This window comes from Ruditapes philippinarum, unplaced genomic scaffold, assembly GCF_026571515.1.
Source record: "Ruditapes philippinarum isolate M1 unplaced genomic scaffold, ASM2657151v2 ctg8576_1_1_1_1, whole genome shotgun sequence".
NCBI lineage: Eukaryota > Metazoa > Mollusca > Bivalvia > Venerida > Veneridae > Ruditapes > Ruditapes philippinarum.
Genome location: NW_026856327.1, coordinates 55,344 through 71,301, shown reverse-complemented (window position 1 = coordinate 71,301; position 15,958 = coordinate 55,344). Strand labels below are relative to the sequence as shown.

Below are 15,958 nucleotides of genomic sequence, written 5' to 3'. Positions count from 1 at the left end.
AATACTTAATTCATTTAAGCCATAAAGCAACGACTTACACACCGAATAATATTTCACTCAAAATCATATATGTTAATGGCAGTTATTTCTTTTATATATTGATTGATATATTGTTTTTTTTTCGTAAAACTGATACTTTCTTTTATCATTCTCATAATATAATTTGTTTAAATTATTTATATGTATGTTTATTGCACATGACAACTCCAAAATGAAAATTAATTTGCATGAAATGAGACAGTCTTATATTATATCATTGAAATATATAGTTTTAAATATTCAATAAGAAAATTAGTAACATGCTTTTCATTAATAAAATAATATGACCGAACATAGTAAAATAAAATCGAAATGTTTATATTAAGCACACAAATGCATACTGTAAGCTAAATGCATCGAAAATTACAAATACGTGCGACTTTAGATTATTAAACAAAAACTTGTAAGAAAACCGTTATAACAATATTTCAAAACTTCACAGTACTGAACAGTGTAAATGTCCTTTACATTGATAAACGAAGAAAAGGCATTGTTATGTTGTAAAATTTAATTAAGAACATGTAAGATGCATATCACCTGAAGAAAACGGTGCTCGAAGGGGTTAGATATTTTTTAAATATAAGTTAGGAAAATGTAACCAAAATTGCATTTTGATTTTCATATAAAATACCAAAAGACTATAACTGATTTTTGCCAAAACAACACTAAAACAATATGGCTAAACTTTATGTATGGCCAATGAGAAATATTTCTTTTCAGAGATTGCAACAGGACACCAAACGACAAAAAAAGCTTTTGAAACATAAAAATATTAGCATTTTCAGCCTTTTAACAAGTGTCATATTTGTGTAAAAATGGACAAGTAATAAATTGACAATAAAGACGAATTTCTTCAACCATTGTTCACAACAACTCGTTCATATTATAGTATTTCTTCTTTTCGGAAATCTCAGCCAGATATTTTACAGATTGGTAGCAAAACCTGAATTGTGACTGAAATAAAGTAAATTGATAATTTAGACCAAAATAATAATAATAATAATTCCATGATATCAATTTTTCAATAACTGTATTTTTTTGTTTTATCTTATGTAATTTAAAACTATCAGTCTTTCCTGGTAGACATAGGCAATGTTTTGCAATTGATTTGACAATTAGGCGAATTTATTTTACTGATAAATTTGCGATAAGATAAATAATGTGAAGTAAATGCATGTTTGCTGGGGTTTATATAAGATGTTATATTCTGAAATATCAGACAAGTTCAAAATAATGACAAGTTGGATATATTTTATAGTTTTATCATGCTTTATATCACATGCTTTTATATGAGTGTAGTTAATGACTTACAATGTCGGTAAAAGCTGATTTCCTCCTTGAACGCAGTTGACAAATGGTATTTAGGACACTAATTTCTTTCTCAAAGAAACACTTTTCTGATATGATAGAGATAGCACAAAGTAAACAGCTTCGTTCAGCTCCAGTTCTATAAATAACAGCATTAAATCACAAAAGTATCTATATAATTATACGTATACATGACATATCAAACTGCTTTCACAATGATTCAAGCCGAATCAAACACACAAATATAAATCTAGCTACACAATTAAATACAAGCACATACATGTATAATGATACCTCTTCATAGTGGATCAACAGTAAATCAAAATATGAAAAAAATATTTCGCAAATAGATTTGTTTTCATACAATACTTACAAGCAATGAACTACGATTGGTCTATCTTCTCTTTGACCTTTGACCTCATTCTCAACATCCTTGGCCAGCTTTAAAAACGGCTCAACCATAGATGGGACCTTTTCTGACTGATTCCATCCGTTATACCGGTAATGTTTCAAATGCAGCTCTCCTCCAGAAAGGTGCTATAATATTATATAACAAAAATCTGTCAATTAATTTTCATTAAATATCACTGATTTTTACTTGTTTTATATATGATGTATAGATAGACATACTGTTTTACGTTTCATTGTTGAAGGGATTAAGAAAGACTATTAAAAGGCAATGTTCGGTTATCTTATCCATAATTATGTTCTTGATTGAAATAAATGATAGATACAGTAAAGGATTCCTGAACAATTACAAAGGAAAACTCCCAAATCCTGCACATATTTGCTTTATCAAAATGTTCATAGTTTCGTGCTGGATAATGTATGATTATGAACAAAGAGGATATGAAAAAAATAAATCCGGAAAAGGTAGAAGAATTAAATTATATGTATTAAACCGGTCACCAAAAAGAGCTTGGCATAATTATTCTTAGCTAAAAACATAGAACATCTACCAATCCAGTGCGCGATATTGTCATGTCCCGTATTGTACCATAATCCGTTGTGTCAACCGTCTTACAAGTTACTTGGAAATGACCAACTTTGAACGCCTTTCCATCTTGCGGTAGATAATGTCCAACGGACTGAAATGAGTAATATTCAAAAGTGACAAACATAAAAAAACTGAAATATCATATTTTTCAAGCAATCTCTTTGAAAATCAATTATAACATTTGATCAGAATTTTTGGCAAAAATTCAAAATCAGTCTAAATTATGATTCGGTAAGTATATATAAATAGAATGATTTAAAATTAGCTTTGAAGTTTATTCTTTGTTTAATCCACCCCATCCCCAAACATTTTTTCATAGCAAACATTTGTATTGCATTAAATTTAATTGTAAAACGACACTAAAAAGAAATATGTTAGGTATGGATTAATTTGCAAATCAATACTATTAAATAAAATGTTATCTATAATTATTTTAAACAAGCAAGATTATCTATAAATGTATTCTTACTTTATCTTTCAGGTTTTCGTCGTCTAAACTAATGACACAAGCACATTTTTCTTGATAAAGCATCGATATAAAGTCTTCAACTGTATTCGGCATTGGCGTCTGTGTAACAATAAATTTGTATGGATTTTCGTATCCCTGAAATTGAAATACTAAGTAAAATATAATGTAACTTAATAATGCCATTTAAAGTATATTCAATCATTAATCGTAATTATGTACATAGTATGAACAATTTCACAACTCTTACTTGTTCACATAGATCTATACTAATATAAAACAGTATACGAACGATTTATAACGCGGGAATATGACCAGCTTTATAACTTTTCTGGGATGAGTTAAAAGAAATTTTATAGACAATGACAACAATAATGTAAGATCTTTGTAAAAATATCTTTGATTTTAAAAAAGCTTACATATATGCAAATTGTGCTGATATAATAAAAGAGTATTATTAAAATGTCAATAATAATATACCAGTTTAAAAGCATGATGGATCAATTCCAGAAAAGAGGCTATAAATATATACAATGAAAAAGGGAGGCAACGCAAGCAAGGTTCATGAAATAAATATTGAAAAGGGAGACAAACGAAACTTCAAACGAAATCAAAATTACTTTCATTTATATACTTACATTTACATAAACAGCATTTATATAGTTATGCTTTGTTGATGACAGTCTCACTCTGTAATCATCGCCTACACATAAAAATAGGATGTTATTTATTGAAGCCTTAAAATGTTGAATGTAAATTTGCTTTATGGTTTAATGTTGTAAAGATCTATTTTCGGCTTTAAATCACTTCCCAATGCACAACAGGGATTAACCATGAATTCAAACTTAACCAACCACTGAATAGTCAAGGTTTTCTATTCAAATGAGATTTTCATACAAGTAGAGTATATTTACAGACGGTTATTTTCTATTGAAATCTACTTTTATTAACGCAGTGTCGTATAATGAGTGTGAATGAAAAAGGAAGTTTACCTTTACAATGGCTATAGTTAATGTGAAATTGTTGAAATAAAGAATGTTAAAACTTTTAAATTTAAACAACGTTTTGTACACAATTATGAATTACGGGTTGGTTTTCTACTATTTTTTTTTAAACAGCTCTAAATATATGCTAACTGTAATAATTATTTCATAGTTAGTAAATTAATTTAAACATTTCTGTATGCCAAAGGATCATTAAGTCAAAATTCTACTTCTATTTTATGGAATGAAAATGCATTTTATATATCATCCCCATCCCCTTGTGGCACTGACTTATTTCGAAATTTGCATACCAGGAATGTCAGCTCCGTGTCTATTTTCCTTCCTTATTTTCTTGTTCCTAGATGATTTCCCATCGAAGTCTGTCGGCATAACAACATCAGTAAATGTCTGAAATATTCAGAAAGTCAACCACACCTGTTACTTAGATATTTCATGCTCATTAGGTAACTTAAAAAATATCTTACAAATGACCGTGACCTTTTTTTTATTTCTTTTATTATTTTTTTCCTTTGCCAGCTTTAGCCACTTTGAACTGTTTAAATCTTAGGCAAATTTCAATAACACTGATAATAACGATCTTCTTAATGATTATTATTCGATTTTACACAATATTCATATTACTATTATACATAAGGAGACAATTGATCAACTGTTTGTATATTTTTTTATTATGCAACAGTAAATGTTCAATCTCAAATGGGAGCGCTTCTGGTTGCATTGATAAATAAATTGGTCTAAAGGAAGTGAATGAGTAGAGTGATTACTATCAAGCACTTTCTTCAGAATAAGCAGTATCAAGTCTCCAATATGAAAACGATTTGCTTTAAACTATCACAGAGGAGAGAAACATGAAATAATTGGAATCAATAAAACAGCGAAAGTTTCCGTCACAATATTTCATGAACAGTTGAGTGTGTGTTTACAGTCATTATGCTGATTTTAATCAATCTAAAATGGAAGATATTATAAAACAATCAAGCTTTTATAAAAACACAATTTGTATTACTATATACACATGTACCTGAAATTGATGTGATATTTTATCATCTGTCATCAAACGAGGAATATGTGTGACCGGAAGTGGATCGGGATCGCACGTGAGGGCATACAGAAGACATCGGTGAAGAAATATATACTGTTCCTAAATAAGAGAAAGAACAATACATGGTTCCGAATATCAATAATTATGTCAAATAATAAAAATACAACTTCAAATATATATCCTACTATAATATCCATCATACCAGATTGTAAGAAAATCACAATTAAAGAACACTTATGACAAACATGTGTTAAAAACAAATATCATCCATATATAATAACATACCAAGTTTTGCACCATGTGGCCTCTTTGTCCACGTAGCGCCATCACACGACCAAAAATGTCAACATAATTATCATTCTTGCCTTCCTGTATAAGTATATCCAATGCGATATAGGTTCCAGTTCTTCCGATTCCTGCACTGTTATATGATACATACATACAGACATATATAGGAAATCATTATCAATATTCACGTACAAATTAAACTTTTAGAACTAATGGCTATAAAGCGTTCCATATTCATTTCCGTTTCAGATATCTTTTAAGAGTTATTTGTAATAACAAATGTTTTTCAACAGGCTGATAATTGACCAAATATTTTTTTGACAATGTAAGTTTTTTTTATACATTTAAATTGCACTGGCAAAACAAATACCTGCATTGTACCACTATAGGGCCACCATCGTCTGACTTTGTTTGTCCAACTTTGTTTCTAAACTCTACCAGAGAGGCAACATTATCTGGAACGGATCGGTCGGGCCAGGCGGTATAGTGATATTGTGTCACTTTCCTTGATCCAGAACCCTTTGAAATAAAAAGAACAAACATTTTTATCAATGGTGCATTATATTTTGAGGTATGTTGTTCACAAATTTAAAGAAAAACTAATACAATCTAGGGATATAGATAAGATTTGGTCAACATATTAGAAAGATCAAACAAATAGATTTTTTATGTCTTAAACGATAATCAAATCAAAGGTGATTAGGACGTATGTTTAAATTTGATACAAATAGACAAATTACTATAATCTAGGGATAAATAAAACCTTTGTTTTAGCATATAAAAAAAATCAAACAAATAAACATTTAGTCTTTAAAAGGGTAAAATCATTATAATTATTTTAGTTTTGATACAATATAACATACCTGCACATTAACAGAAAACTCCCTTAAAGTGAATTCTGAAAATATTTTCTCAGCAATGCACACCACTTTGTATCCATGGTAATTCTTAGTTTTCCCTTGATCAGGCCAGTACTGCTCACATTTCATTTTCTATGAAGTAGGCAAAGAATTTTTTTAATGTTTCTGACCATAGTTCAATTGTTGTGTATATAACCAAATTATACGTGACCCAAGATAAAAAGTTAACAATACAATTAATTATACGTAGAAAATAATATACAAGGCTTTATACAAACTGTTTTAAATGCAATTACTGCTAGATGTATGCATATAACTCTCAGTATATCTATAATTTTATTACCATATTTTAGTGTATAGAAAATGTTTCTAATTATTCTAAAATAATCAGTTTTAATCAGACTGTATCTTTCTCCAGATTTTTATATATGAAGTCAAATAAATGAGGAAAAATTCAAAACTAAAACTAAAAGTTGTTTTCCTGGCGAGTGTGGTAATATACAAACCCCAGACTCATCTAGATTGGTCAACATTAAAATTTTATCTGTTTTTTCTTCCCATATCATCTCCCAAAAGTCTTTGTAAGCATTCATTGCATCCTTGGTTGGTCCTTAAATCATTAATAAGTAAATAAATACAAGAGAAATATTGATGGAAATAATACGACCTGAAAATGTAAGGTAATTACTTTACATTGCCTTTTAATGACATTTTATTTACATCATAAAAGCCTTAAAAAGAGAGATGCCTCAAGAGTAATTGAAATATAGCAAAAAAATGACAGTTGCAGACTTGGTTGACGAGAATAGTGTTATTTATTATAAAGTTAAATACTATTTTTAACACATAAACCAAGAATCAAAGAAAACATGTGTGTGAGAATAATCAAGAGATAGATATTTGCAGTATTTGATATGATTGTAGACAGTATTTGCCAGAGCTGAAAATATTTTTTTAACCATTACTATTATATATTTATAACGTGTTATATCGAGTCATCGGCAGTTTTACAATGTGTCAGTTCATGCATGAATTAATGCATGGAAGGGCACCTGAGGTCTTCCTACATCATTACAAACTTAAAAGTCGCCATATGACCTGTACCGCGTTGGTCCGACGTAAAAAAAATGGATACATACCAAGAGAAGCTATGTACTCTGGTGACTTCTTGTGTCCCTAAATTAAATTAAGAAACATAATATGAAATATCTGTATATAAAATTATCCATATACAAATATCAGTGATAATTCTTAAATAGTATCTGGTCAAACAAATGTTCAGTTCTTGCCAATGCAAAAGCATGTGCTATTTCTTTTCATTTTGTTCACACGTTATGTGACATTATCAAATTCAAGGCACAAGTATGCTTAACTTCATCAGTTATTAAAATTAAGTAATTATTTATACGCCAACGAACTATCAAATGACTAGCATAAGGTTGTCAGTAAAAAAATCTTTAAATGTTGAAAGACATGAAAATATTCCTACATTACACATCAAACATGCAAGTCTATACATACATCAATGTAATTTGCGTTGATATAAGTTTTACTTTTTAAGACAACACGAGTGGCATCATCTGAAATAGCAGAAAATATATGATCTTCCTAATTGCTCGAATTAACTTAAGATATCTAACGCTGTCTTTTGGTAAACAAATATTACAGACATAAGGTGAAAGCTAGGATATTCTTACTGGATATGTTAATATGATTAATTTGAATAAGAGAATGCACAAAAGTAGTTGAAATGTGTATTCCCTGTGACTGGTCAAGATAATCTGGTTCTTTCTTAAAACAAAGTGTAAGATTTCTTTTTGTTTCAATGACACTATGTATTCATAAGTGTTTAATTATAGTGTATAGCGTATAAATTTAAGATTAATTAAAAGTACATTATAAAAATAAGTACACAGTATTACGTAAATTAATTTTGTAACCAGCAAAACCTTATAAAGATTTCTTAAAATAAGAACAAATGTTTACATGCATATACTCCGTTGTATCTATTTTTCTTGCGATTATACCGCGTTAGAGCTTCGTCACAAGGCCTTGTCAAACCTTTGGGTAATTTCTAAATGGAAAATGAATTTCGAAACAATATAACACCAAACGTAGAAATAGCTGAATTATTATGTATCATCAAATTTATCGTTTCAATATCAATATAATTATAAATACAGGTTTATCTATTGAACCGATAGAACTAATTCACGCAATTGAACATTTCTAGCAGTATTAAAATACCAACATTTAATTGTCCCTGCAATAATTTAAGTTTAATATTATCTTATTTCAAACTATAAAAAGATATATTAAGTTCCCCCTATCCTATAACAGGTACAGTAATATGAAATATGCAATTAATACTCAACCTCAAACTCATCTTCATAATCAGTCTTCTTCCTGGTGTATTCAAGTAGATCAGATATTTGAATCCGGGTTCTAAGTAGACTCGCTGTATTTAATACAAATCAGCACTCGGTGGATTTACTTCTGTTTAATTTACAATGCCCCTGTTTTTTTTAAGAATGATCCTATATATGCATTGAAGTTTTGCAGTTGTTTCACACACTAAATAAACTACTTGAAAAAAGTAAGTAATCTTCTAAATTATGTAATATCTGTTAATAACTTTATATCTGATACAATCGATATTTCTGACAATAAGGTAAGAAATATTACTGACATACTATATATAGTTACATGTTATCTTAGCATCCCATACGAATACGGTTATTCAATGAAAACAAACCTTTTTCGATAAGTTTAGAACTGCCTTCGTCTAATTCTTCTAATTCTATTTCATCAACATCCGTTTCTTCTTCTGTTTTGTTTTCAAGATCTCCATCAATAGTGATAGTGGAATACGTACCATCTGAGACAGTTTTTCTATCATCTAAGTCAATGGCAAAATTATCATACATTGCTTTTGGTTTGCTAATTTCTCTCGTACTAGGTTTCTTGAGCTTGTGTGTTTTGTTAGGTTGTGCATATATGTAGTCCTGAATTTCTTCAACTGCTTCCGTTTTCTTAATTGGTTTTGCATAAACATCTTAAATAATAGAAGAAATTAATAGCTGTAACAGTTTTGAATAATTACAAGAAACATATCAATTTCTTTTATTAAACATTAAAGAGTATGTGATGTAATGGTTGATGATTATGAAAAACTAAAAAAAACAAAAAACATTTTCATTGATTATATGTCACACTGTAACACTGTCATTTATTTAAACGACTTAAAGTTGTAAACTACTGCTAATATATGTTATGTGCATGCATGAATCATGTAAATATCTTTAGAGTATTATAGTTTTTATCTTTGCGTAATGCATACTTTGATCTTCTGTAATAACTGCCTCATGTTGATCGGATTCTTCTCTCGGGGATTTCTTTCTGTCGAATAAAGGACAAATTTCTTCCATAAAATGCATTTTTTTAATAAAACTAAAGGACGATCCATATTATATTATGTAATATGTAAACCTAAAAATGAAAAAATAAAAACGGAATATTCAATCCAAATATAATGAACACACGCATCGATCTCCTAGTTTTATTTCAGGTCAAAGTCTTAAAATGAACATATGCGTCATGAATGACTGATGCTTTCTTAATATACATTTGCTCTTTTTTGCGTTTATTAACTTACTTACTTCAGCATTTTTCCTCCGGATTAATGTAAATGTTCACAGACAATAATTCATACGAATACTGATTTAAAAGTAATGAGGTCTTTTGTTTTTATACCTTCGTTTTAGCAAACAAACTCCCACTATGATCAGTATCAAGATTAGAACGCCTCCTCCTGCTGATGCACCTATGATTAGTTCGTTGCTTTCTTTCTTTTCTTGTACTGCCATCTGTGTACCCTCAGTTAAAGTTTGTTGTGAACTTGCTCTTGTTTGACTAGTTGTTATCTCTGTTCAAATTGAGAAATTCAAATAACAATAACAAATACACATACAATGAAGATCACGTCAAGCAAATGCAAGTTTAAGATAAAAGATAAATACATATGCATGTATAAGGGATTGATCATAAGGAAGTGCGTATATTTGCCGATATTGAAATATCTGCCATGAACAAAACTATTAAAGTTTACAAGTAAATGTATACGTTTCCTCTTAAGAGCATTTCCACAACTTTATAAAAAGACACACATTTGTAAAATCTAAAATCTTTAATTACCTTAATAAAAGATAAGTATAGTGTGATGGCTCCGCAATAGTGTTTTGTTAATGCCACCATCAATTAGGGCAAAAAGTAAAAAACAAATATGCTCTTAACTTTAAACTTGATAAAACGATCTGAAATGAATTAATTATAGTACAAAAAGCTTTTTTACCAATTGTGATAGTTTGAGTACATTTATCACCAGTCAGTCCATTCTTACATCCATGTGTACATGTACCATTGTTTCTATTACATTTCAGATCTTTACATCTACCAGGACAGGTTTTATCACAAGTATCGCCCCAAAATGTTTGGTTGCATCCGTTTAAACAATATCCGCTTGTCTGTTCACATGTATGTTTACCACTTATAACTATACATGCCGGGTTGCAGGCTAAACTGCAATCGGTTGAGTAAAAATTACCTTTACACAGTTGACATATATTTCCGTTATCTTTGGAGCACTTTAAACATTGACTATTACATCTTGCGGAACATTTCACACCAGTCCAGCCCTCATTACATTCCCCTTGACATATTCCAGTACTATCACAAACCGTAGAACATTCTTTAGAGCATAATGATGTGTGTGATCCGCATGTTTCACCATTAAATATTTGTCCTTCTGGACAATCAACGCAGACTAACGAATTATTGTGTATTTGACACTGGTTATTACAACCTTGAATAACACAGTCTGGACATTGCGTATCTTGGAAACATGATACACAGTGAACATTGTAATTTAACCTATAGAGATAATAACCATCCTTGCAAATATAACATGTTTTCCCATCCGTACAATCCTTACAATTTGACGGACAGGATTGACATATAATTTCGACATTGGTTTTATACTCATAATATCCAGCTCTACAACCACTCGAACACGTACGTAAATCACAACGTTCATCTTCACATAAACTACAATTTTGTTGGCATTGAAGTCCATAAAAAGCAGGCTTACATTGAGTACAATATCCAGTATCATCTTGACATTCACTGTTTAGGCAACTATTATCACAGTTAAAAGCACATCTTGCATGTAAACCATACTTATTTGGTTTACATAAAGTACAGTCATTCCAGCTGTTGCAGTTTTCACACTCTTCAGGACATGGTGAACAGAAGCCATTTGATAAAAAGTAAGATGATTTACAACTTGTGCAATTTGAACGGGAGCATAATTTGCAGCCAACAGAACATTCTGTAAATATTTATTGTCATCCTATATACAAATTTGTAATTATTTATATACCTTTGTATTTCCAAATAGACTATGTAAAGATGCTAAGTCAGATTTTACATAAACGTATAATTAAAAAATTAAACGTGACCACAAAAAATAATTATAATAAAATAAAGTTTAAAAAAAGATAACATATAATAATAAAATTTTATAGAAACATTTAGGAAAAATAATATTTTGTAACTGAAATTCACAGATTTGTATTCTTTAAGTACAAATTATCATGAAGTAAAAAACTTACGAGTAACTGCTATATCAACGAGCAATATTAGTATGAATGCTGACGTTCCCTGAGACAACATTATTCCTATGAAAACCAAATCTATAAATGAGATATATATATCGATAATTATGTGATCAACGTAAAGGCATTTCGTTCAAATATATCATGTTTTAAGCATGACTAAACGATGCTAGTTTTATAAACCTTCATTTCTGTGGTTAAAAGTATCTCCAAGCTCAGTACTAATGGTGTATCACATGTATTAGAAGTTGAGGATGCATTATAGTAGAAAAATTTAAACATGTCGAATGTATTATAATATTAAATGACAATGTATTAAGGTACAATAAAGCTTAAGCAAAGAATCTTGCATAATTATACTGAAAAGAAAATTAACACAATACTGTTATTCGTTATTCCTGTTTAGAAAAAAACGAAAAAGAAGTTAAGAAATATCACTTAACATTCTTAAAACGAACAAAATATATAATATATAACTATCCGATCATTCGCTACCAAATAACCCTGTTTAAAACTTCCTCGTCCAATGTTGTAGTTTTAATAGATACGGAGATACGGTATGCATCAGTGACTCCTTATTGCGATTCTAAATGTTATTTTAGACGCGAAAATATTCGGATTGATATGGTCGAGAAAAGAACGAAATCACTTGTTGTTTTCCTTGCAATAATAACAAAAAATAACTTGAATTGTATCTTTGAAAGTAAGAAATAATTTAGTGTTGGATGATTTGAAATGTATTCAAGCCTTAAACGTATTACAACAGTACTTTAAATGTATATTATACATATATTAACATACTTACGAAAGCCCAGTTTTGACATTGAAACGTCCCATATTCTCGATTAATCTTCATGAATTCACGATTTAAGCTAAAAGAATTCTAACCTTTTAATATTCAACATCATCATGATTTCGAGTTTCCAAAATTTCAACTTCATGAATTGACGATGTCAACCTTATTTTTGATTTTAAATGTTCTGATTCACGTTATCACATTTCAACTTCATAATTGAATGATTTAAAATGCAATTATACACAAATTCACATTCTTCAACTTAACTAATGAAATTCAAGCTCTTGTAAAGATAAAAAAGTGAATTAAAAAAATCAAATTCAGTAATTTATGAAGTCGTATTGTAAAGTTGAAATTGTAAATTCATGTACATGTATCTGAAATACTCGGGCCGTTAGGCTCAAATTCATGAAAATTAATTAATACAGCTGCTATTACGTTTTTTGATGTTTAACTTGTGAAGTAATGACACTATAACGTAAATTTATGCAGTTAAATATTTAAAATTGTCAAAATTAATTGACATAAGTTGTGAAAACTTGTTTTGTAATCGAGCTAAAATAAATACATTTCAATCACTATGTTTAAATTGTAACGTCATGAAGTCGTTTATTCATTAGTCTACGATAAATATATATCGCTATCACAGCTTTTTTTAGAGCGTTGTCAATGGCTAAATACGTTGATACGTTAAAATTACCTCGCTATAAGATTGTTTTTGTCAATTAAATTCAATCTTAATCAAATGTCAATTATACATGAAGAAGAAAATGTTATTTACTTCATCTCGTTATACATCAAATAGTAATACATATACATATACATGTTGGTATTCAAAGAAAGAGAATTCTTAATGTTTCATTTTATATGATATGGAGAATAAGCTCTAATAAATATGTATTATATATTGAATAACAGCAAATTTTCACTAACAAAGTGTCTAACAGTGAATATAATGAACATTGTTATAGTCTTAAAGTCTAGGATATGAGTTCAATAAATCATTTCTTTTCATATTGTCTAAATACATAAATTTGCTAAGATTGTTTGGAACTGATTTATTGTTTGACTTAAGCATTTCTATGAATTTGTACATACTAGGTCTATGATAAAAATAACGTTTAATTATGTACCAAAAATGCATTTATATCAATGTCATTTGGTTTCAAAAAATACATCTGCAAAACCATAATTTTCTAATAATATTTAAAAATTGTATGTCCAAATTTTGACACCATTAAAACATTGTTTAAATGAGTTATTATATATCGTTATTGAAATAATAATATTTGTAGTTGAAATTTAAAAACCAATATTTTATCATTTGAACATATCTGTTTATATATTATTAGGTTATCTTTCTAATTCTCCGTATACAGCACTATTGCTGGAACTTTTCTTAACGCCTAAAATATATTTGCAAAATTTGAGATGTACACTTTCTATATCTTATGACTTAAAATATCCCAAAACAGGACATGCATGTGTACTATATGGCTTTGCCTTGACAAAACAAAACAAACAAACATTATGGTTCAAGTGTTTATTCTTAATGTTTACCTGGTTCTACGGATGTGTTTTCATAAAAATATATTACGTAACAAATGTTTTTATACAACTAACATTATTTCCATAAAATATACTAGTTTATAGATACAATTCTACTCTTACTCCCGTCGTAATTTGAAAGATATATCTCAGGGGTATCTGTCTTTACATTATACAGTAGATAATAACGTGTTTTCTGTCACATTCGTGATCTTTACATCCCTCAGAATAGGACTTATTTCAGGTTTAGCCCCAGGAGCTTTGTATACATCCTTTTAAACACTAAGTGTCTGCATGTTCTATTATCGTCATTTACATATATTATATACATATATTATGGGTGGTAAAATAAACAGGATATTTTTAAGATAAAGTCACAGATGTGATGTACAAATGTAGTCATTTTCTCGTGAGTCTAGGGCGTTGCCGGTAACTCGAACATTCCAGTTCCGCCCAACAACAGGCTCAATCAACCGAGCTTGCAACATTTTCAATTGTATCGTTCTGGGCGTAATTTTGCGGATTCCTTTTTCTACTTTGTTGCATTTTTTACATTCATACATTTTACCATTACCCGCTGGACAACAATTGCAGACCAACGAATTACTTGGAAACTTATATCTGACATTGATCAAATATCAGACAAAAGTGATCCCTCGGAAGCAATAAAACAGCAAAATTACATGAAAATTGCAGACTCTGTTTGATTGAGTCTGTACATGAGGGATAATGAAAAAGTGCAGCATCTCTTACGTCCCCTAGCACCGGCTTGAGCGGTACCCAATTCTCAACATTTAAAAGCGTTGGACTCAATGATCCCGAAGGACCTGAACAATATAACAACACTGAAATGAAGTACGGGACACATTTTTGCGGCTGCCACACAACACTTGACACCTGCTGTAAAACTTTGAATAATGCAATAGTCCCATCCTCAAAACATTATGCACAATGACACCAACATTATTGAATAAATAACATGTTTAGCCAGCTGTACAATGTTCACAATCTGTCGAAAAAATTTGACAGACTGTTGTTTTTAAATCGATTTTATACTGAAATTCCCAGATCTACCTTAGGAGCATTTACATCGGAAAGACCATTTCTACATATTAAACTACATGTTTGACGTATAAGCCTATAGACACAAGACTTGCATTGGTAATACTATAAGGTCTCTAATATATTTTTAGTAAGGAAATTACAATCACAGGTATATAAATACAATGTTATTTTCAAATAAATAAACAAATTAAATATTCGAGAAAAACCGTTAAATTATAAAAAGGCTTATAAGGTACAATAATGTTGAAACACATTAGTCGTACATTACATGCTACAATAAATTGCTTATATATTTTAATTATTAACCATAATGATATTCGGACTAACAACATATTAATAGAAGAAAGAAGAATTTCATTCCATAATAAAACTACCACATTATGGAATATAATACGTTCTTAAATTGGTGCATAGAAAATAAAATATTTAATATAAAGGAATCAATGACCCAGGTATACCCCTATTGATATTTTCATAACGTGAAGATAAAATTTGCAAGTATTTTGATACAGGGTTAATGTTACTTTTTGTGAATTACCATTTAAATATGGCTGTCTTTTACTTTTTCTTTTTTTTTAATTAGAAGCATCCTAAGGTGTGTTTATACGGTGGATATCATGGAACATTGAATGTGACACTTTTATTCAATGTTATGAGGTATACGGTCACACAGTAAACAAGAGCGCTTAGTGATCATACGACTGTGTGGCCTGACGGTAACCAATTCAGCAGGTATATTGAGGGGTGGGTTGACAATTTGTTTCCTACATGGCCCTACTTTGTAGCATGTTGTATCTACTGTGTAGCCGGAGACACAAAAATAAATAACAGACTAAAACACATTTTTATATAAGGAACATTACTCAGCTAAAA

The 15,958-nt window shown here is 29.5% G+C and overlaps 1 protein-coding gene across 1 annotated transcript in view; it reads right to left on the bottom strand.

Annotated features, from left to right (window-relative positions):
* Nucleotides 1–212: 212 nt before the first annotated feature.
* LOC132746227 (receptor-type tyrosine-protein phosphatase kappa-like) overlaps nt 213–15,958 on the bottom strand; it is a 59,825-nt gene continuing 44,079 nt past the window's right edge. Inside the window, exons 16-20 of the mRNA XM_060735308.1 lie at nt 2,814–2,948; nt 2,307–2,435; nt 1,721–1,884; nt 1,351–1,486; nt 213–993 (exon numbers count right to left, since the gene is read on the bottom strand). Of these exons, the coding sequence (XP_060591291.1) occupies nt 904–993; nt 1,351–1,486; nt 1,721–1,884; nt 2,307–2,435; nt 2,814–2,948 (654 nt within the window). The 3' untranslated portion in view covers nt 213–903. The remainder of the gene's footprint in view (nt 994–1,350; nt 1,487–1,720; nt 1,885–2,306; nt 2,436–2,813; nt 2,949–15,958) is intronic.